At 38.8% G+C, this 24,251-nt stretch overlaps 2 protein-coding genes across 2 annotated transcripts in view; one reads left to right on the forward strand and one right to left on the reverse strand.

The window, feature by feature from the left end:
- Positions 1 to 971: 971 nt before the first annotated feature.
- Positions 972 to 10,308, forward strand: pdcd5 (programmed cell death 5). Its single transcript, XM_062961792.1, has 6 exons — positions 972 to 1,185; positions 3,902 to 3,942; positions 5,165 to 5,226; positions 6,089 to 6,180; positions 8,225 to 8,296; positions 8,869 to 10,308. Exons 1-6 carry the CDS (start codon positions 1,120 to 1,122, stop codon positions 8,908 to 8,910), a joined length of 375 nt encoding a protein of 124 aa, XP_062817862.1. The 5' UTR covers positions 972 to 1,119; the 3' UTR covers positions 8,911 to 10,308.
- A 1,032-nt stretch (positions 10,309 to 11,340) lies between these two features.
- Positions 11,341 to 24,251, reverse strand: part of ankrd27 (ankyrin repeat domain 27) — a 42,158-nt gene continuing 29,247 nt past the window's right edge. Inside the window, exons 21-29 of the mRNA XM_062961793.1 lie at positions 22,480 to 22,524; positions 19,677 to 19,799; positions 17,117 to 17,314; positions 16,393 to 16,512; positions 15,406 to 15,567; positions 15,079 to 15,178; positions 14,334 to 14,415; positions 13,021 to 13,096; positions 11,341 to 12,812 (exon numbers count right to left, since the gene is read on the reverse strand). Of these exons, the coding sequence (XP_062817863.1) occupies positions 12,546 to 12,812; positions 13,021 to 13,096; positions 14,334 to 14,415; positions 15,079 to 15,178; positions 15,406 to 15,567; positions 16,393 to 16,512; positions 17,117 to 17,314; positions 19,677 to 19,799; positions 22,480 to 22,524 (1,173 nt within the window). The 3' untranslated portion in view covers positions 11,341 to 12,545. The remainder of the gene's footprint in view (positions 12,813 to 13,020; positions 13,097 to 14,333; positions 14,416 to 15,078; positions 15,179 to 15,405; positions 15,568 to 16,392; positions 16,513 to 17,116; positions 17,315 to 19,676; positions 19,800 to 22,479; positions 22,525 to 24,251) is intronic.

Genomic DNA, 24,251 nt, shown 5'->3' on the forward strand with positions numbered 1-24,251 from the left:
TATTATTATTTGCGAATCGTGATGGCCATCCTCTGAGGCTGAGAGAGTGCAACCTGCCCAGTCTTCTTCGTGGCTAACCAGGTGGCCCCAGCTCCACAGTCAGCCTCCTCCTTTGCTGTCTCTGGGGATGATGACACCCCAAGCTTGAGAATCCTTTGAAAAGTTGTGCCACAGGCCGCACTCTGTTCTTGAAATGCACTGGACCATAGGTCCCATCATCCCCAGGCCTTGCAAGGGAAGGGGGATTGACTTGGGGATGGGCCAAACTTGGGAGCATAGGCCCAAAAGAGAGTGCAAGAGGCCCAACCGGCCACCCCCTTCCCTCCCACCCAGAGAAGATAGAATCACAGAATCATAGAGTTGTAAGATACCTTGTGGGACATCCAGTCCAACCCCATTCTGCCAAGAATGTGGAAAATCGCATTCAAAGCACCCCCGACAGATGGCCATCCAGCCTCTGCTTAAAAGCCTCCAAAGAAGGCGCATCCACCACACTCCAGGCCAGAGGTCTTTCTCACAGTCAGGAAGTTCTTCCTCATGTTCAGGTGGAATCTCCTTTCTTTCCTGTAGTTTGAAGCCATTTTTCTGCGTCCTAGTCTCCAGGGCAACCAAAAACAAGCTTCCTCCCTCCTTTCTATGACTTCCCTCATATCTTGATCCATGTCCCTCATCCTGCTTCCTCTCAGCCTTCTCTTCTGCAGGCTAAACAGGCCTAGATCTTTAAGCCGCTCTTCATAGGGGTTGTTCTGAGGACCTTTGATTATTTGAGTCGCCCTCCTCTGGACACATTCCAGCTTGTCAACATCTCCCTTCAATTGCGGTACCCAGAACTGGACACAGTGTGGTCTGACCAAGGCAAAATAGAATAGAGAGGGAGCATGACTTCCATGGATCTAGGCACTCCTGTTTATAAAGAGGGTCTCCTCTCTGTGCGCCTGCGCAGAACTCCCTGGCCGACTAGCAGGCCCTTCGCTTCGTCTCCTTTATGCGCCTGCGCAGAACTCCCGGGCCCAGTCAGCCCGCGCTAGTCAAGCCGAGGAGGCCTCCTCCTTCTCCGCCTTCCCGCTTCTCTGGCTTCGAGGCCCCGCTTCCTCGGCCACTCTTTCCCCCGGCGCCAGGATGGCGGACGAAGAGCTGGAAGCGCTGCGGAAGCAAAGGATGGCCGAGCTGCAGGCCAAGCACGGGGTGAGTGAGGGAGAGAGTGAGGGTTTGAGGCCTAGCCGGGCGCTTCTAGGCCCTATGTCTCTTCATCTGGGGACGTCTGCACTGGAGAATGAATGCGGGTTGACACCAGTGCTATACAACAGGCGTGGGCCTACTTGGGCATTCCCTTCAGGTGTTTTGGACTGCAACTCCCAGCATTCCTAGCAGCCTCAGGCCCTTTACTTTTCCCCCTCAGCCGCTTAAGCGGCTGAGGGGGAAAAGTAAGGGGCCTGAGGCTGCTAGGAATGCTGGGAGTTGTAGTCCAAAACACCTGGCGGGAAGGCCCAAGTTGGCCCACTCCTGCTATAAAACCATGGGAGTTGTCTTTCCCCAAGGTCTTTCGCCTGCTCTGCCAAAGAGGGCCGAACTACAACTCCCAGCATCCCCTCACTGTCGAACCACAGCAGTTCAAGCTGTAGTCATTCAGTTTAAATGTCAAATCGGTTTTCAAATTGTATTGAGATGCTGTCAACATAAGCTGCTTTGAGCCTCCTTTGTGGAAGGACAAAGCCAGGGTATAAACAAACATAAAAATGAACATCACAATAATAATGATACATTACAGTCTCGCTTATCCAGCCTTCGCTCATCCAACGTTGTGTATTATCCAACGCAGTCTGACTCTCGCCCGGATCCACAGCTGTTTCTCTAGGAAGGCAAGGATAATAAAATTTTGATGAGTAAATGATAAAGTTGACATGGCCTGATTTAAGGATGAAGTTTATTTATTTATTTATTTATTTCCAACATTTATATCCCGCCCTTCTCACCCGAAGGGACTCAGGGTGGCGTACAAAATTGGCAACAATTCGATGCCTACACATAATTAAAACAGCAATGAAAATCCAATAAAACAATTAAAACAATATAAAAATATAAAACATATGATTAAAATCTATTCCTCCGAAATCCTCATGCTGTAGCCGTAAATCAGTCTGGGTCGTCTTTATCATTTAATCTTTGAAAGCCTGGGCACATAGCCATGTTTTCAGGGCTTTTCTAAAACTCAGAAAGGTTGGGGCTTGAGGTATGAGGATCTTGGATGAATGGAATTAATTATATACAGTAGAGTCTCGCTTATCCAACGTAAACGGGCTGGCAGAACGTTGGATAAGCGAATATGTTGGATAATAACAAGAGATTAAGGAAAAGCCTATTAAACATTAAATTAAGTTATGATTTTACATATTAAGCACCAAAACATCATGTTATACAACACATTTGACAGAAAAAGTAGTTCAATACGCAGTAATGCTATGTAGTAATTGCTGTATTTACGAATTTAGCACCAAAACATCACAATGTATTGAAAACATAGACTACAAAAATGTGTTGGATAATCCAGAACGTTGGATAAGCGAGTGTTGGATAAGTGAGACTCTACTGTATATGTTTTTAAGGTTTTTATAATGTGTTTTAACAATGTTATTAATGGCACTGTATGTATTGTTCTGTTTTTATGATTGCATTTTTGGGCATTAAATTTTGCCAATTTTTGTAAGCCGCCCTGAGTCCCCTCGGGTGAGAAGGGTGGGGTATAAATGTTGTAAATAAATAAAAATAAGTAAATAATAATAATAAACAACTTTATTTTTATTTTGCCCAATCTCCCTGAAGAAACTCAGGGCAGATTCCAACAAACAACAGCCTACATTCAATGCCTTCAAAAATCATAAATATTGGCATTAAATCCCAACATGATCCCACATTTGAATACGGCGTTAAAAGCCTAACATCAAATTAAACCTAATATCAGTGAATTGAGTATAACATCAGTAACTTAAACCAATATAGATCACAGATTTAAACCAATAGGATCACTGATTTTTAAAAAAACTTCACAGGACTGAACTTTTATGGATTTAACTTCCAACAATGTTGTTACTGTAAGTTCATTTCATGCAATTTCATCTTTATTTGTAGTCAATTTTTTAGTAGTCAGTGTTTTGTGTAGTCGATGTTTTCAATACATTGCAATGTTTTGGTGCTAATTCTTAAACACAGAAATTACTACAAAATGTTACTGTGTATTGAACTGCCTTTTCTGTTGTCAAACATGATGTTTTGGCACTTAATTTGTAAAATCATAAAGTAATTTGACATTTAATAGGCTTTTCCTTAACCCCTCCTTATTATCCAACATTTTCACTTATCTAACGTTCTGCCGGCCTGTTTACATTGGATAAGTGAGACTCCACTGTAATAACAATAACAAATCTTTATTTATATCCCAATTTTCTCCCTGAATGGGACCCAAAGCGGTTCACAGCATTTTATAAACAGTACAAACAAACAACACATATAAAATCCTAGAGTTGGAAAAGACCTCCTGGGCCATCCAGTCCAACCCACTGCCAAGAAACAGAAAAATCACATTCAAAGCACCCTTGACAGATGGCCATCAAGCATCTGCTTAAAAGCCTCCAAAGAAGGAGCCTCCACCACACTCCAGAGCAGAGAGTTCCACTGCTAAATAGCTCTCAAGGTGAAGAGGTGGAAGGTTGTTGTTGATGTAGTGGTATGTAACAAACTTTTATGTGAGCATACCTTTGCCATCCCACCATTACGAAGTAGAATTACCCAGACAAAGTTGACACACTTTAGTAATAACTAACAGCCACCTCCCCCAAATCTCCCCGTGGAAGACTCAGACAATTTACTTTATTTTTCTTAACTTTCCTTATTTTAAATCTTTCAGGATCCTTCCAGTGAGATTGCACAGCAAGAATCAAAACAGAGGTATGGGTTGGCATTACTGCATATGAAGGGTTTTTTTAAAGAGGCAAAAGCAGACAAGATCCTGGACGCTAGATCTTTTTGTGGTGTTTGTTTGCATAAAGTGGTGCTCACGGTCTGACTTTTTATCAGAGCGGCCATGTATTTCCTTAGTTTTGATCCCCTTCTCTTGTTCACATAACTTTTGCTTCATATCTGATTTGACTCTTTAATTTTTTCTTATTTGATACTCTGTTTATACTTCAGGTAATTTCTTGTCATCATTGCTAAAATCTTTATATATTATTTGTAAATAAAGAAATAGGACTTTTTGCTTCCCCATCTTTCAAAGATAATGCCCACCATAATATAAATAACTGTTTTGGTGGAAAAGGAGTGAAGTCATCTCCTTAAACCACAATCTCAATGTAACTTTGTTATGCCTTAGTTATGACAAGAAGAAACTGATCATAAGTAATGTATCATTTGTAAACCATTACTCTCAACCTCTGGTACTTTAACATTATTAATGGTTAGATATTAATGAGTGACTAACTACTCCTTTTAGGGAAGCCCAGATCTGTCCCCAAAAAAGAAAACAACTGTTATGGTGTGCTCCATTACTTGAGTTTGTAACTCTAAGAAGTTTAATGTGACATAAATAATATATGGTTAACTACTACACTGAAGAGGTTGCGGGATTCTTTGACTGGAGTTCATTTTTCTCTTAGCAAAAAATTAATACGTTCTTAAAATTACTGCAGAAAAGTGGTTTACCTCTGGTAATTCTGGCACAAAAGTTGTTCTGCATAGCCTGGAAAGTCTTGAATGTCTTGTCATTGGAACTACAGAAGTGACAGAATTAAAGTTATAAGGCTTAAAACGATCTTGAGTTCAAATAATTTAGAGTATATTATGCTTCCGATAAGTGATTATCAGCATTAACATACTCTGTCATGCCCAACCATAGAGTTAATTGATAGCATAATGTTTTGTTTTCATTAAAAATTTAAAGCGTGGAGCTTTTTATATAAAATAGTATGTGTTACAAATGTGCTGTTAGCTCTGATTCGAACAGACCACTGAAAAAATGGATTTACTGATATGTTGATTTGCCATTCAGCAATTGATTCAATTGGTCTATTCTAATTGGAATTGGCTGTCAGGATTCTTGCATATAGATATTAAACTTTGAATAAAACCTTTCTATTTTTTCCTGTGTAAAATGAGTCTAATTGCATTACAGGGAGGCAGAAATGAGAAATACTATTTTAGCTCAAGTTTTGGATCAAGCAGCTCGTGCCAGATGTAAGTATTTATGCTGTTTTCTATATAATGTTGCATCGGAGGACCGTGCTTTATCACTGTGCCCATCTATTTGAGAGTAATCCTTATTGTGTATAACATGGTAAACTTCTCTCCCCTTTTTTAAATAAATATTGAGAACTTTTTTTATCTTGGCAGACAAATTACTTTGTGTCAGCTTTAGTGCGCCTATGTATTTTTACTTCTGTTTGTTCCCTCTGCCTTTATTTTTGTCCTTCATTTAAGGCATGCAAACTGAATTAGTTCATTGTTTGGCACACAATTGGTTTTGTTAATGGGTTTTTTCACTTCTTAGCATATTTAAAAGGATGTATTAAAGTAATGAACCCAAGTTTCAAAATTAACTAAAACAAGCAAAATGTTAACATGCAAAAGATTAGGTACTTACCGGATTTTTTAAAAATCAAAGCCTCAAAATTCACATTTGTTAGCAAGTAGAAGTAGGCCTTTATCAGGAATGTCAAACTTGTCGTAGGTGAAACTTTCTGAATATTAGTGGGAAGGATGTTCCTGTTGGTAAGATCTGTGGATAATTCCTACCAGCTGTTAGGAATTGTGGGAGTTGAAGTCCAAACACCTGGAGGGCCGAAGTTTGTCCATGCCTGCGCTAGAGGATAATAATGTTTTCTACTGTAGGAGTTCATAGGGTGCTGGGCACAATGTCATCTCTTAAAGGGATTTTTCTTGGATGAGGATTGTTTAAAGATAGCCAGACAAGACCCAGTTTTCCAACGAAAACCAAAAGACAACTGTGATGTTTCACAAATTAAGAGTCTAGAATTCCTATTAGTTTTTCTTGAGATGTTAAAAATTAACCATCATCTTCTTTGTTTTTCTTTTACAGTAAGTAATTTAGCTCTCGTAAAGCCAGAAAAGGCCAAAGCCGTTGAAAACTATCTTATACAGATGGCAAGATTTGGGCAGTTAGGTGGGAAGGTGAGTTGATTCTTTGCCACTGTTCCATGATGAAACAAACCTTGGACTGTCAAGTTGAAGGAGTGTAGGTTTATAGCCCATATTCAGAAGCAACAGATCAAAGGGGTGGAGGACTTCAGATTATTGAGCTAAATCCTGCCCTCCTTGCATACTTCTCCAGTTCCTGGACTTCCTTCATGGCCACATTCCCTTCCCTTTGACACTTTTCCAACTTTTGTATACATTTTTCCTTTCCAAAGGGGGTTGAAATGCCTGTTTTCGGAGTTAGAGCTGTTGGTGGGACAGTATTCCCTCTGCATCCACGGTTTCATTTATCCATGTCCGACACAATAGGCATTTTCTAGGTTCTCCAGTACAACTGTGGTATCTTGGATCAGAAGTCCTTCCTTTCGATAGGGTTCACTATTATCTGCTGATTCCATGTATCCCTGCAAAGTCTGGGAACTTATCCTCTGAGGATATTGAGGGAAGGGTCGTACTATATATATTGGAACGTGATCTTAGGAGGACAGCTATGAAACTGAATTTGCCCTTGAGAGGTTCTCTGCACTTGAAATATCAGATCTGCCCAGAAAAATCTGTTTGGCTATTATTGCAGACTAAACTATTATTGCAGATCTTTTGGGATTTGGCAAGGTGGTCTGTGCACATTCTGCAATAAATGCGGAGTTGTATGTTATGCTGCAGTTAAAATAATCATATTTCTAGATAACTATGGGCTCATCTACAATGACCATTTAGGCCAGTTTTGGCAGAAACCAATATCATTGTGTGGATAATTACACTGCCATTTCTGGAACAGGTCTGAGGCCAGGATGGAGATGACGTTAACCATGGAAGGTAGTCTTGAACCAGTTCCACCAGAAAATGCGTTTTTCCCCTGGCAAGATGCACACATGCGTTCTGGAGGCATACAACATGTAAAAAACAAGTGGAAAGTGAAATTAGTGCAATCAAAGTCTTCTTTTGGGCTTTCACCCGACTTCACTTGATGTGCTTTAGCCTCCTTAATGCATACTGCAGTTCTTTTTGGCAGCATATATAGTCAGTGTAGATGAGCTCTTCATCTTTGGTTGTAAAGCCAAAATATATAATTCATAATTGGTTTTATAAATGTGTTAACAAGGACAAATGACATCCATATACAGTAGAGTCTCACTAATCCAAGCCTCGCTTATCCAAGCCTCTGGATAATCCAAGCCATTTTTGTAGTCAATGTTTTCAATATATCGTAATATTTTGGTGCTAAATTCATAAATACAGTAATTACAACATAACATTACTGCGTACTGAACTACTTTTTCTGTCAAATTTGTTGTATAACATGAAGTTTTGGTGCATAATTTGTAAAATCATAACCTAATTTGATGTTTAATAGGCTTTTCCTTAACCCCTCCTTATTATCCAAGTTATTCGCTTATTCAAGCTTCTCCTGGCCCGTTTAGCTTGGATAAGTGAGACTCTACTGTACCTACCTTGCAGGACGGACACTATTTTCTTTTTACCCAGGAATTGTTATCCTGCTGGTGAAGTTTCCAAGCAGGAAATAAATAATTACTTCCAAGCAGTAGAATAAATCTGTTGTTTTTAGCACCTTGCACACAAATGAGAGACAATTCTCGGTACATTCTAGAGCAGAGCTCTTTAAGTTATCTGATGTGGCGGAATTGCTGCAGTTCTTTCTTTTTTGGAAGTTCACCAGCAGTTGATGGCTCCTGGATCAATACCAATTTGTGTGTCACTGTTTTAGTGGAAATCAAAGAAACTAGTAAACAAATAATTACCTGCTAATGATATGTAGAGAGTATTATTATCATTCAAATTTTAACTCTATTCCACTGCCCTTTGATTTGGTATGGAAGAACAGCCCGTATATACGTTTTGAACTGGTACTTAAAGCTTAATCAATCCAATACTGAATAATTAAAGAGGAACCTTTTTTAAAATGAGAACTTCTAGAGGGAGATAAAGATAAAAGACTCAGCATAAACCATTCCACCAAATGGAATTCTTTGCATGTTTTTGTTTTCCTCTGACTTCTCAGGTTTCAGAACAAGGGCTGATAGAAATACTTGAAAAAGTGAGTCAGCAAACTGAGAAGAAAACAACAGTAAAGGTAAGACATCTTTAAATTAAAGTAAGCTTGTTTACAAATAGTACCAAACTGCATAGAGGTACGAGCTACAGCATAACTGATTTGATAAAGGGATCTATAAATCCCTTACTATTTGAAGTTTTATAAGTTTATCCTGAGAACAGAATGGTCTCCCAATTTATTTGCCATGTTTTCAAAACTATGCTTGTTTTTGCTGATGGGATTTTCTTGTTAGAGACCCCAAGGGCCATCCAGTCCAGCCCCCTTTATTCTGCCAGGCAGGAAAGCACAATCAAAACACTTCCAACAGATGGCCATCCAGCTTCTGCTTAAAAACCTTGAGATGGTGACTTCATCTACCGCCCTGCAAGGCAGCATATTCCACTGCTGAACAGCTCCTATTATTAGGAAGTTCTTCCTGATGCTTAGTTGGACTAGTATTAGTAGATTATTGAAAGGCCACAAGACTCATATATTGATGCTAGAATCAGCAGTTAAGTGACATACATCTTGGATTAAATCTTACTGAATAAATCTTGTCTCAAATCGTTGTTAAAGGTGTCTTCACATGTATTATATTTTTCTCCCACCAGTTCAACAGAAGAAAAGTATTGGATTCGGATGAGGAAGATTAATACATGAAATACAACAAAATGGACATCCACCACAAATCATCTGGAATATGTCAAGGGAAATACGCTGTTCCTGACATAGTTGCAGATGAAAGATTTACACAAGTTTTTTCTGCACACATTTTTTATATAAAGGGAAAAGAAATGATCTCATGTTGTGGCTAATAAAATTAAGTGAATGTTTGTTCATAGATCATTTTTGTATAATGGGCTGAGAGGCAAACCTTTGTTAGTTTTTTTCTCAGGCTTCAGCCCTCCTTTGACACTGCCTGGGAGAGTCCACTGTGTTGTTAGCACAGTCTTCATCCATCATTGCAAGCAGCCACAGGTTTTTGCAATCTTTGTAGACTTATCTGTGGGAAACCATTTGGTATTTGTAAGCTGTGGAGGAAAAAGATGCATAGATAAAATCCAATTCTAGTCCCAAATAATTAAAAAGTATGTAAGTTATTAGCCTCTTCTAATTCAAGTCCCATTGATTTCAAAGGGTCATTGTATATGGGACTGAAATTGCATTTAGCCCACAAAATCCCTAGTCTCCTTAACTACATTTAAGGGTTAGGCACTTGTATTCCCATATTATTTCTTCTGATGACCTTAACGTGAGCCAGGATTTGCTGTCACTTTCTTAAACTGGTTTCAAAGTGATGGTTAATAGCAGAGCCTGGTTAGTATGTGCCGTCCATCGAAAGGATCAGGCACCACATGAGAAGCTTGCAGATGAATCGGTTCACGACACTTCTTGCAGCTTGCTAAAGTCCTTTTTTTAAAAACCAAACAAGAGAAGTTGGTTGGCAAAAAAAAAACATGTTTGTATGATATCGTATCTTGCTGGGTTATTGGTTGTATTAGAAAGTGGTGAAGTTTTGGCTAGCTCATCATGAAATTGAATTTATTAGATATGCAGAGGAAAGTTTTGTTTGTTTTACTTTGGTGCTTTTTTCTTCCTAAAGCAGCTAGAATGCTCCAAGTATTGGGCAAAATTCAAAGTCAAAATTTGAAAGTCTGATTTCAGCTTTCAGATGGAAACAGTGTGTCTAAATCTTCCACGGTAAAATCAATCGCTTATCCATAGCTTGGTTGTACACTGCTAAGTATCAATGCAACACAGTACTGTATAAACAAAACCCTTGTTTTTCCTCTGGCTACCTTCATTTTTGAAGTATACAAAATGGATCAGACCATTGCCCAAATCCTTACCTTTGTTTTACATGCATGATGCCATTGTAACTTGTGCCTTTTGTTGGAAAACGTAAGAAATGTTCAATCCATACACTGCATCAACGTCATATGTAAGATAGGATGTACAATTGGGAGAGGGTTGCTCCTTTTCTGGTTTGTGGACGTGAGGTATATTTAACAAAAGCTTTGAAGCTGGGATTAAAATCTTTCGAGAGAAAAGTCGTGAGACTTGAGCAGTTTCTTTGTTCTGTTTTGTCTGAAAATTCTTATGTGGGTATTCTTCCTGTTTGCATTTGTACACAGGTTGCTGTTCGCATCTGCAAGCTATAATTATGGCCTATTTAAATGTAAAGTTTACACACTAATTTGTAATGGAGCCCAAGGAAAATCAAGCATTCCCCAAATTACCAACATCCGATTTACAAATGACTCATAGTTAAGAATGGGGGCGAGACATCAGGAAGTAAGAGGAATCTACCCCCAGGAAGGGAAATCCACTCCTGGGGAAACAAAGTCTCCACTGAAACTTTATCCCCAATCTTTGTTTCCACAATAAGCCATTTTTTTTTCAAAATTCAATTCTCACAGGGATAGAAAGTGAGGGGAAATCTCCTGAACGGGCACGGGCAGCAAAACAAACACCATAGGGCTGTTAACTCTTCCCTGTGTTACCCAAAGATTGTGTGTGTGTGTGTATTTGTATTTGGCTAGAGTTCCACTTAAAAATGTCCCTGTTCTGACTTACATACAAATTCAAATTAAGAACAAACCTACAGAACCTATCTTGTTCATATCTTTGTGACTGTATATCACTTTTATACAACTAGATGTGTAGTATTAATACAGTAGAGTCTCACTTATCCAAGCTAAACGGGCCGGCAGAAGCTTGGATAAGCAAATATCTTGGATAATAAGGAGGGATTAAGGAAAAGCCTATTAAACATTTAATTAGGTTATGATTCTACAAATTAAGCACCAAAACATAATGTTATACAACAAATTTGACAGAAAAAGTAGTTCAATACGCAGTAATGTTATGTTGTAATTAATGTATTTACAAATTTAGCACCAAAATATCATGATATATTGAAAACATTGACTGCAAAAATGGCTTGGATAATCCAGAAACTTGGATAAGTGAGACTCTACTGTACCAGACAAGCTAACTGGCTTTAATAATATGCACTGAAAATCAGAAGTACCTGTCAACCCATGAAACCATGACTTGCTGTAAATATGAGAGCCACACACTCAAAGAGCATAGATTTATTAATATTATTCCTTCCATCATTTGGCACAGATCCAAGGCACATAAGAAAATTAGATGAACTCAAGTACTTAGAAAAATAGACTTATCCTCCTTCAAGAGTACGTCGGAGCTCTTCTTTTTGTACAGTACATTATTCTGTACAGAGAAATCTTGACAGACCATTCTCCATCCAAAATAGATTTAACAATTAAAAAAAACCTGAAACATTTGTATACAAATATTATATAAAAACTAATGTAAATTGACCAAAGTTAACTGTGCTCTTCAAGTGATAATTCAACCCCTTCTTAACCATGGAAAATTAAGAATAAAATTCCTAAAGCCGATGCCCCGTTTCTAAAAGTGCACAACATATTGATTTAGGAGGGTCTCTAAGCAGGGAGGAACAAACAGCTTCTTAGTAATTCCCAACTGATACAGGAAAACTCCCTTTCACTAGACACCTTGCATTTAGAGTTAGAGGCATTGTTTTCTTGTGCATGAATATTTGCTACTTTATCTTGAACAGTGACAGGCTAGAGCCATGAATTTCACAGCACATGAAGTTCAGAATCCTAGCTATGGCAATTTAACAAAAGAAAAGAAAATTCTGTTCATTCAGCCCTAGCTCTTTACTAAGACAAACTATCCTTTGTTAAAAGCAGTTATGGTAACCTCCAACATTGCAACAAAACCAATGAAAATGAAATGGACTGTGCAATCTTGCCATGTGCGTCACACTTTATATATATCTCACAACCATGGAGTGCCCCAAATCCTTCTGAGAATGTGAATTAGCAGCATCAAACCTGAAATCACTGCCTTTCCAAACTACCAATATTTAGGTCCATAGAAATTCTGAGGCCTTTTTTAAATACACCTTCACTTTTGTGCTGAAACCGATTTGGAGTATGCAAGAATATAGAGAAGTGTCTGCACATCTGACAATCTCTTGATCAAGTGTGTTAACCTCGATTAACTCCCTGGATTTTGTGAATGTATCTGCAAGTAAAAGAATTTAATTCTCCAAAAGTGCAAATTCTGTTAGGATTGGAGACACCTCTTTCTCCAAAACCCCCTGATCCCATTTTGAAAGCCTTAGTCCTAAGCATCTTTTAATTCTTCAATGTTGAGTGGAAAGAGGGTAAAGCTGCTGTTGCACAAATGTTACCTCCGAACATTTTTTTGTCTGCAGTTTTTGAAAATATCAATCAGAGCAGCCTTCTAGTGAAGAAACACTTGGCTCTCTGGATCTGGACAGATTATTGATGTCGCTGACATCTGTTGCTGAAAGGGCCACATTAACAGTATGCCTCCGATGCACGAGTTGACTTCTGTTGGGTGTTGCTGCCTCATCAGTGCTGTCATCTTCCCGGGTGGGTTCACAACAGCTAGCATCAGGGCTGTGAGGCCGGCTTGGCTCTAAAGGATCCATAGGCTTCAACTTGCCCTTGTCAAAGATCTTAATGGATAACTTAGGGAGGAGGCAAGAACACAAGTTAGACGTTAGAACAAGTCTAACTGCTGCTTCATGTAGGCAATCCAGCACTAGAACATCCCCAAACAGGCTCTCCTTGAACATGACCAACAAGCAAGCCCATCATTCCTCTAGCTCATTTGTTGCAACACTTAGCTGTTTTTGTCCTTTAAGATCCCACTAATGTTTACGTGTTCCTTCCTACCTGGTGTTGTAGTAGTTCATCACCAAAGTTAGGGACGCTTTTGTCTCGTGTTATAGTCTTCCGGAGGTCTTTTGACCTAAAGAAAAAAACATAAAACAAGATGGAAATAGAACATTACATTTCAATCTCTCTCTCTTAAGTACATTGGTGCCTTCCAGCCAACCACTAGATGGCAGTATGTGAAAGACAACATTAATTGATAATGTAGGCTGAGTATCCCTAATCTGAACTTCTTGGGACCAGAAGTATTTTGTATTTTATTTTTCAGATTTGCACATACATAATGAAGCATCTTGGAGGTGGGACTCAAGTCTTAAATTATATATATATATATATATATATATATATATATATATATATATATACATACACACACACACACACACACACACACACACACACACACACACACATATATACATACATACATACATATATACATACATATAGGCTGAAATTAATTTTATACAAAACTTTTAATAACTTCGTGCATGAAACCATTTGTATACACCGAACCATCAGACAGCAAAGGTGTCACTATCTCAGCCATCCATGTGTACAATTTTGTTCTGTTTCATATTGTGGGATTCTAGATAAGGGATGCTCAACCTGTACTGGGTCTTCCTCAAAGATGCATGTTGGCATTTAAGTAGATAAAGATCTGGTTCTAAGCCGTTTAAATTTATCCTTGGTATCATCAGCCATTTCTGGAACCATCTAAAAGGTAATTTGGTCTATTTTTCATATGCCAACAATCTCTTAGCATCTCAAATTGTGGAGGCAATTTTGGCACATTTTTATGGCTTATGGTTTTTTCTCCTAGAAGAGGCTTTATTTAAGTAAAGGTTTCTCCTGGGCCTACAATAGCATAGGGCAGGGATAACAACCAAAGCGCTCCCCACATGGCCTAGAAAAAGCCTTCAGTTAGTTAATATGATGTCCAGTGGGTCCTGGGGACTTCAAACACGCCATACATGGAACCCATAAGCCACACTTTCCCTATCCATATAGCCAACAGTCTATATAAAAGATGCAACTCTAAGAACTGGAACGAATAAGCCTTGTTCAGACATTTGTCTTAATATATGTAGGGCTACAACAGAATGGAAGGATGCATTCTCTGCCTCTCAATGCCCCTGAGCATTGAGAAATCATATCCATGTGTTCATTGGGAAGGTCTGGGGCAGGCTCTCCGCTTGCCTGCACAAAGCTCCTTGAACACAGCCTCCTTCAATCTTTGCAACAATACCTCAAAGTCCTACTTAGTTTGGAACAGCATCATCCTTAAGAAATACTTCACAAGGAGGACTTACTTGTTGAATCGATTAATTGACTGGAAAAGCTGAAGGCGCCGGGTGACCAGATCATCATCTATCTCGGGAGATGTAAAGCCAACTGCAGATTTAAGTAATGACCATTTAATTGGCATTCTTCTTCAGAAATCAAGTCCATACAATTTTGAATTAAGAATTAAAGGCTCCTCCTTTTTTCTAAATAATGTCCAAACTGTAGACAAAGATATGCCTATACAGCAGGCATGAACAAACTTCAGCCTTCCAGATGTTTTGGACTTTTAACTCCCACAGTTCCCAACAGCCTGATAGGAATTGTGGGAGTTGCAGTCCAAATACCTGGAGGGAGGGCTAAAGTTGTCCTATGCTTGATCTATGTGTCTGGTTTAGCACGGATTTCTCCATATTTCCTATTAGGAGACACTCTAGTATTAGATGCACAATTCGTAAGCAGGAAACTTCAATTTGGATATGAAATTACATTAGCAATCATATTGGACCTCAGGCAGTTTCTCCCTTTTAGGACAATTAAGAGAAAAACATACAATTGTGTTAGTTATGTTTAGGGGATTATTAAAGGAAAGGCAAAGCCTTGTCCAAACTAGATAATTTCATCAGATTTTGCGCTTCCAAATTCAGAAATAATTTTGACACAGATAATTCTCCTATTGACACAATGGGAAGAAAACCCGTATTTAGGTTCTCTAGGACTACAGGCACCAACTTGATCACATTTTGCTTCTGCTCTCCAAAATGTAGCACTCACTTTTTCTCCTGATCTTTCCAGACATGTACATTTTATAATCTGCTTGTCTTCCCTCTTCTGTGGTTGCTGCAGTATATAGCATCTTGAGAATAGCAGATTTCTTTAAACCATGAACAAAGGAGACCAAAGCAGGGGTTAGTTCTCACTAAAGTTTAAAATACATAGGAATCAATCACCCCACGTTTAAATGGTATACAGTACATAGTTGGTATGCAAAAGCTCCAAAGTTCAAATCCCTAGCATCTTCAGGAAAATGCTTGATCTTTATTGCTAACGCACAAGATATGTGCAGACTGTGATACTTCAAGGCACCAGTGTGTCACTTACAGGCTCAGCATAGTCGAGAGGTGTGCACTGCTTGTTGTTCCTAATGTGGGTTGATGCTCCATGTTGCAACAGCAGCTGAACCACGGCTTCATTGCTCCCAATCACAGCTGTATGGAGGGATGTATTGCCTTGGTTATTGGAAAGGTTAACCAAGGCCCCATGCTGGAAAAGGGAATGAAAGGGAGGAAAGAAGGCATATATATGCACAGGGCAAGACTGAAAGGAAGCAACACAGTCATTTTGACAATAACAACACAGCCCAGTGAATTAGGACTACAGACTTGAACGGGAAAACCAAGCTTCTTTAGCCTTAAGTACCACAGCTGTGCAGTATCAAAAGTGTGTTGAATAGCTCTTGTAAAACAATATTTGCAGAACAGTGCTATTGTCCAGGTTGTGTGTTTTCCAGGCTGTATGGCCATGTTCCAGAAGTACTCTCCTGACGTTTCGCCCACATTTATGGCAGGCATCCTCAGAAGTTGTGAGGTATAACATGTGGGTGAAACGTCAGGAGATAATATTTCTGGAATATGGCCATACTATCCGGAAAACACAAAATAACCCTGTGTATAAATAAAGTATTATTATTATTATTATTATTATTATTATTATTATTATTATTATTATTATTATATTCTGGCTATGAAAGCCTTTGACAACACAGTGCTATTTTACATTTCCCTCCCAGAGGGCAACTTAGCTGCTCTGGATCTGTGAAAAACCCAAGAGGTTTTCTTTTGACAGGAAAATGCCACCACAAGAACAGATCCTTCCGATAGCCCTTATGGCATCTCTGCTTCTCTTAAATGGACTCAGCAAACACAATGAAATAGAATAACCAGAGGAGCATATTATTTCCAATTGAAATATATCCAATAGAAAATAGCCTGAAAATAGAGCTCTTTGCCCATCCTGCCATCTCGGGATTACTGTAAATGAACAATATATATTGCAACTGAAAGGAAAAGGTATCTGACGATCCCTCACCTGTATCAAAAAGGCTACTATCTCTTGATAGTTGTTCAAGCAAGCGTATATCAAGGGAGTATTTCCAAGAATGTCCTTTTTATTTTGTTTAGCATGGTTTTCTATCAGAGCCTTTACTACCTTTTGAATTAAAAAAAGAGAAGTATTACCCTTTTATTTTTGGGAAGAAGCAACACAAAAAAAGAGAATTACAAGGAAATCAATGAGACAATTCAGAATTTAAAGACAGATAAATCTCTAGGCCCAGATGGCTACACGGCAACATACTACAAAATGAAGAAAGACAATAATAATAATAATAATAACAACAACAACAACAACAACAACTACTACTTCTTCAACAATTTTATTTATATACTTCCCTATCTCCTCAGGGGACTCAGGGCAGTTTCCAACATGATAATAAAATACAATACAATACACATAATAAAAAAGAACCATAGAACAATTTAGAAATGATACAAGTAATAAACATAAATACACAATACACAATCCAACAATGAAAAATAAAACTAGTAACAATTTACAGGCCAGTTATAGTGATGTGATGTTCCCCTTTTTGTCTGTGTCATCAATATAGCTATTAGAAAACCAGTACTGTGTCTGTGTGTCTCCTTCTTTTTCTGAAAGTGCCTAACGCAATCTGTCACACCGAAAACGGATTAAAGAACATTTTATGGTTCACAAGGTATTAATGACAACGTACTAAGGAAAATGTACTGACCTCTAAGTGGCCATTCTGGCAGGCTAGGTGAAGAGGCACTGCATGGCTGGCATCTTTAGCCCCAACATCGGCCCCGCGTTTCAGCAAGAGGGCAACTAAGTCAGCATGTCCATAAAGCGCAGCTACATGGAGCGGCGTCTGGGCATCTTGGTTTGTAACATCCACACCAAGGCCATTGGTGGGCGATCTGAAGAATTTCTGTTGGGAGAAATAAAAGGGAATCCAAAGGAAATCAACCACTGAGAAAAGCAAAACATTTAGGCTACTATCATGCAACAGGTACTGCTCAGAATCACGCAACTGAGAATGTGAAGACATTATTACAATTCCAGTTAATGTGTGGCATAGTGCTGTAAATCCCTTTTCTTTGCTATCAGGTGGAAAGAAATAAGCTTTTCAGTTATGTTTCTTGAGGAAAAGAAATGGAAAACAACCTGAGAGCATCAGCTATTCAATAGTGATGCATATTAAAGGCATTGGTGACAATTATGCATAACCTTCAGGGGTAGATGCCATTCACTATCTTCTTCATTATTTTTTTAAAAAACACTATTACTAAAATTTCAGAGTTCATATTACAAAAACTGCAGTATGTATATATATGTGTGTGTGTGTGTGTGTGTAGGTAAAGGTAAAGTTTTCTCCTGACATTAAGTCCAGTTGTGCCTGACTCTGGGGATTGGTGCTCATCTCCATTTCTAAGCCGAAAAGCCGACGTTCTCCGTAGACACCTCTAAGGTCATGTGGCCATTGGCATGACTGCATGGAATGCCGTTACCTTCCCACCAGAGCGGTAACTATTGATCTACTCACATTTGCATGTTTTCGAACTGCTAGGTTGGCAGAAGCTGGAGCTAACAGCGGGCGCTCACTCCGTTCCCGTTTTAAAAGGATTTGAACCTGGGACCTTTCGGTCTGCAAGTTCAGCAGCTCAGCACTTTAACACACTGAGCCACCAGAAGCTCGTGTGTGTGTGTGTGTGTGTGTGTGTGTGTGTATGTATATATATAATAAAAGTTACATTAGATACTGCCATGTACTAACAGCTTCGATTACAGTAACTGCATAGTAACTCTAACTGTATAACACCACCTGTATTATCATTTCAGGATCAGGGGTGGCAAGGTTCTAAGAGTTTTCTTCCTAGTTTTCCTCTATGCATGACGATTCAACTGAGTTCAGCAGGACTTATTCTGAGGTATGACTACACAGGACTGTGGCCTAAGAGCAAATACAATGCTAGGCTTAACCTTTGAAAAAGGTAGGTAGGTGAGAAACGTTACAACCTGCCCTTCTGGCCAAGATTTTCTAACTCTGCTCCCTCTCTTTATGCAGTAAAATTAGCTTCCTGACCCCACTGTTACGCAATCCTTTCAACAGCCTGATTAGCCAGAAGAGTAACGTCATCCCATTAGGTCATGAACCCTATTAAGGGCGAGGGCATCATTAAGAGCAGTGCCCAGTTAATCACAGGGCTTTGGCAAGCAGAGAGAGAGAGAGAGAGAGAGAGAGAGAGAGAGAGAGAGAGAGAGAAAGAGAAAGAGTGTTGGCTTGAGACATTTGGATGTCTGTAGCAGAAGACCTTTTATGGACAGAAGCTAAGAAGGCGGGCAGCTAAAACTTACTTCCACAGAGACAATAGAAGAGTTTTTCTCCCCATAAGTGGGGAAGCAGCCACGCTTGGAAGGCCCATAAGACATTCTGTAACTCTATCCTCCAACAAAGAGAAGGCACTAAAGCAGAGCTTTCCAAACATTTCACTTTGGCAACACACTTTTTACACATGCATCATTCCATAACACTGTAATTTAGAGTTACAGTAGAGTCTCACTTATCCAAGCCTCGCTTATCCAAGCTTCTGGATTATCCAAGCCATTTTTGTAGTCAATGTTTTCAATATATCGTAATATTTTGGTGCTAAATTCGTAAATACAGTAATTGCAACATAACATTACTACGTATCGCACTACTTTTTCTAACAAATGTGTTGTATAATATGATGTTTTGGTGCTTAATTTGTAAAATCATAACCTAATTTGATGTTTAATAGGCTTTTCCTTAAGCCCTCCTTATTATCCAAGATATTCGCTTATCCAAGCTTCTGCCGGCCCGTTTAGCTTGGGTAAGTGAGACTCTACTGTACTAGCAAACCAAACCCTCATACACAATACATAATGAAATGTATGGGGACACAACATATATCATGAAAACCTTTCATTTCTGTTATTAAAAACTTGATTTGTAAGATAATAACATTTCCAAGATTTTTGTCATTTTTGTCATGTTCTGCCCCGCCTTGAACCACAGAAGCGGGTAAGAAATAAAACTATTACTACTACTACTACCACTACTACTACTATTTCTTGTTATGTTTGCAAAGCACACCTACACACAGCAGCTGACATACTAATGTGTCACGATACAGTGTGAAAAGCTCTGGACTAAAACATTCAAGGCAAAGTGCTAGAAAACACAGAGTTGCCTCTCAGCCTCTCCCTCCTCAGGCAATGGCTTGACTCTGCCCTGAGAGAGGGTGAATCAGGTGGAATAACAGACCCACCTTTTGTGCCAGACTACACTGGGAACACTGGCACAAAGGATGACAAAATTCCTGCTTCTCTGCTCTGCCTCCTTCTTCGGCGTCTTCTAGATCTTCTTCTGCCCACTCCAAAAGATAACGTACCTAGAACAAACACACAGGGATCAGCTTTAAGAAGAGGAGACCAAAAAATCATCCTTTTACTACCGGAAGATAGCAATTGTCCTAATTAAGGTACAAACGGGGTTGAGTTGTACAAATTCTGTCAGTAGGTACAGGCACATATATCGGAATGAGAGAGAAGAACATTTCTGGACACAGAACACTAGAATGTCAAAGTAAAAACTACAACCCTTCTAGTTTTCTATATCAATGGATTTTTTTTTCTATATAAAGGATCCTTCAAATCATAACATGCCCCATCACAATCAGACATAAAAGATTTCTGCACATTTTTCCGAGGAGATAAGACATTGCTGGATTAAAAGAAATATTCCGTAACAGATTTGTGGCATCCTATTTCCTACAATTGAAATGAACATTAAGGAAAAGAAAATTAACACGCTTTTGCTGTCAGAACGAAATTGCTTCAAAGCTATAAGATAAATTAGAAATGATTTGTGTTGTCGAAGGCTTTCATGGGCAGAATCACTGGGTTGCTAAGAGATAGAACTTCCTTGTCTTTTAATTACTCTGATTTTATCTGCTTGGATTTTAATGTATTGCCCATTATATTATTTTGTGTATCGTTGAAATGTTTTAAGCTTTGTCAAATATGTTGTGTCATTGTTCGGGCTTTTCCCTGTTGTGAGCCATCCTGAGTCCCTTTGGGGAGATGGGCGGGATATAAAAATAAAGTTTATTATTATTTATTTATTGTACTTAACTGAGCCTTTGATGTCCCTATTCTGCACAATGCTTTGTGGAGATCCTTTGGATGGAAAAACTTGAGATCTTTTACACTAAAACAGATCAACACAGCATTTTCACTGATGCTGCTTTTATTTTTTAAATGCCACCATTTTTTTAAAAATCAAAAAGAAAAGAATGCAGTTTTTACTCTGGGTAAGACTGCAATAGAAATGTGTGTATCAGGCTTCCAAATCTAGTACTCTCAAGATGCAACTGGGCTATAAATCCGATAATCAACTGAATCTGGAAGGCACCAAGGTGTTTTGGACTTCAACTCCCACAATTCCTAACAGTCAATGGGCTGTTAGGAATGGTGGGAGTTGAAGTCAAAAACAACTGGAGAGCCAAAGTTTGCCCATGGCTGGTTTAGAATCAAAAAATGGGATTCAAAATGCAACCATGGGCAGAGAAAAAAGACTGATTTCTCCTCAAACTTCTTTTTATTTTGATTCCGTGTGTATTATATGTCCTTGAGCAAAGGCAAACTGACAAAGCAGGTATTAACCCCATGCAGGCTTGCCCCAAAAGACATACCCTGCAGTCTGAATGCATGCCTTAGCAGAATTTAAACAGGCACTCTCAAAGCTATCTGTGTCTAATCAAAAGGGATTAAGCGGGGATTTTGGTCAAAAGGTGAGGTGCGCTTTAAAATAGGTGCACGTGTTAAGTATCTTATGAAGCCATTATAATCCTTCTTATCAATTAATGCATGTCACTTGGTATCTTCCTTACAATGCAGAGGAGCAACTAGTTCAAGGAAAGCAGGAAAGCAGGGAATGCTGCCTGGCTCTGCAGAGTTTTTGACACCAGCTCAGAAAATGAAAAGACAAAAAAACCCCAACCAATCTCTTATTATTACATCGTTGTAGAAATTGTTGTATTTTTTCTATTTTTAAATAGTATTACAGATGTTAAAACTGTCAATTGGTACAGACTACTAAGTGCATCCTTACCAGTAGTAGTTACAGACATTGTTTTCACTTTGTGTCATTACTACATTTCATTATATCCTAACATTATTGTTGTCAAATTGACATATCTTTTATATGGGTTTGTTTTGGAGAAAGAATAATAACAATCCCAGGCTTTCCATCTATCCAGCATTTCTGTTACTAGGTACAGCAGCTTCCAGAATGGAGCAATGACTATTAAAGATGCCCCCCCCCCCAATCTGGTTTCTGATTCCAACTCATCAGCTCAATGGCGTGATGCCGTATCAGAACCACATTTTTCCAATCTTTTGAATTTTTTTAAAAAAAAACATCTGTTCATCAAGCACACAGCAGTATAATTTGCGTTACTGTTCACTGCTTTGTGCCACAATTTTAACACGATTTTGAAGAAAAGAATAAAATGACTATGACAGTTTCTGAAGTCACTGTGACAGAAAATAATGCAAATTATAGGATGGGAGCAGTTGTGTTTGTATTGCCACATGGAAAGTCAGATATTAAAAAATTCAAAACATACTCAATTGCTTTTCATTTCTGTAAATCATTTCATTTTCTGAATTTGTTGGCGCATAAAGTCTGCCGTAATATCTTGCTTGGAGCTGATACTATTATTATAAAACTGCAAAGATTCAGTGCCTGGCTTTTATCTCTGCACCACTTCTGATGAACACTTCTGATGAGCCGGTAGGCTGTTAGGAATTGTGGGAGTTGAAGTCCAAAACACCTGGAGGGCCGAAGTGTGCCCATGCCTGTTATAAAGTCACACTCCCAACTTGAGAGGTAGAATATGAGCACTTGCCCTTTGGCAAATTACAAATGTATATTATTGCATTTTAAAACAGCATATTACAGTTACAATTTCTTTTAAAAAAGTCCACCATGTAAAATCATCCATACACGTGACTGCAAATGCCATCTATGAAGATTCAAAGGAATAACACAGAGTACAAGAATCTTACCATTTCCAAGTCGCCATCAGCAACTGCTCTTAAAAGTTTGTCTGTCTATGAAATAAAGCCATAAAGAAAGAGTTTCATGTTCACATTCTGGCATATCCTGTACTATCCAGAGCATCTCAAAATCATAGAATCAGTGATTTGGAAGAGAGGCCAAGGGTCATCCAATCCAACCCCCTGCCATGCAGGAAAAGCACAACCAAAGCATTCCTGACAGATGGCCATCCAGCCTCTGCTTAAAGACCTCCAGAGAGGGAGATTCTGCCATGCTCTATGGTAGCAGATTTCCTGGCCAAATGGCTCTTACTGCCAGGAAGTTCTTCCTCATGTTTCTATCTATTGTCCATTTCCAATTTGCAGTGCTTTTTCATGTCCGATATCCCCATGCCAATGGAAAGCCTGGGAGAGGGAAAAGATTAGAAATCTGCTCCTTGATGTGCTAGATTTCTAGGGGAGGGCTACCTCAAACATGAGGAAAGATGCAGTTTCCCCAACCTGCAAATGAAATATCTCGTTTCTAGGGAGAGCTCTATTGCATGATCAACCTGTACTTGGCTTACATTTCTAACTTGCAAGCAGGGAATTGAGAAAGACCAACGTAAGGAGATCTACCCGAATGAACGGCTAAGGGGAGGCGCCAAAAAATGTCTGAGGTGCTGGAGAGGCTGGTAAACAAAGTCTCCTCTAAAAAGAAGTTCTCCTGAGGAAACAATCATTCCAATCTGGGGCAGTTATGGACTTAAATACTGGATTAGACATGTAGTTAATGGTGATGATGATTATCCTGATAACAAGTCTAGCTTAATTCAGTTAAGAGATATACAACAATCCTTCATTCCTGTAATTTTCTTTTGGAAACAAGTAATGCGTAATTTTAGCAATGTTCTTTTTGCTGCCAGAAAATCTTTGAAAACCATACAGTTCCGGTAGACCATTCACAATTTGTGCAAAATTTGCATTTGATTGACTTGAACAGAAAACAGCAAACATCATGGAGAATATTGTTGGATATGCAGAAAATGTTGTTTTCTGCACAAATCAACACTATGCAAATTTTGCACAGAGGAAGTCCTCAATTGCAAATATTCTCATCAGGCTAAGATTATTTACATTAGGTTTTCAAGACACTCAAAAATATGTCTTTTAATCTTTTTTAAAAAAATTGCAATCTTCTTTTTAACCCTAAACCCACTATAGTGAAAATACAACAAAACATTTTTTTTTGTTCAACAAGAAACAACTGCAACAAATTACAACAGTGAAGTAAAATTGGATTAAAGCGCAACAGGGCGATGGGCTTCAGAAGCTGAAAGGACTAAGCTGCCGGTAATCTTTTTTCCCTTACTTGAACTACACACATGGGGATAAGTTTGTCCCTTTAAGGAACAAAAAAAGCAAAACAAAGGGAGCCGCTCTCAATCCGTCATTGAACAAGTGTTTACATTCTACAGTTCTTATTTATAGAACAGCAGGTCACCGCTGTTGTGATTGCAGGGCTTTTCCCTGGATAGCAGAAGGAAATTTTGGGAGGCAAAAGCAGCTTTGCGAGAAGGTTTGACAATCCCTTGCCTACATCAGGACCCATGTGGGTTAAAAAATAAAATAAAATTCTAAACTCTGCATGGCATATTCACTGTATTATTATTATTATTATTATTATTATTATTATTGACACAAAGGCAAAGTATGACACAGCAAACGAGATATATATGCTGGATTTTGTATTATTATTTGATACACAACACGATTAGTACACAGCAAACAAGAGCACTAGG

This window comes from Anolis carolinensis, unplaced genomic scaffold (assembly GCF_035594765.1).
Source record: "Anolis carolinensis isolate JA03-04 unplaced genomic scaffold, rAnoCar3.1.pri scaffold_9, whole genome shotgun sequence".
NCBI classification, from domain to species: Eukaryota; Metazoa; Chordata; class Lepidosauria; order Squamata; family Dactyloidae; genus Anolis; species Anolis carolinensis.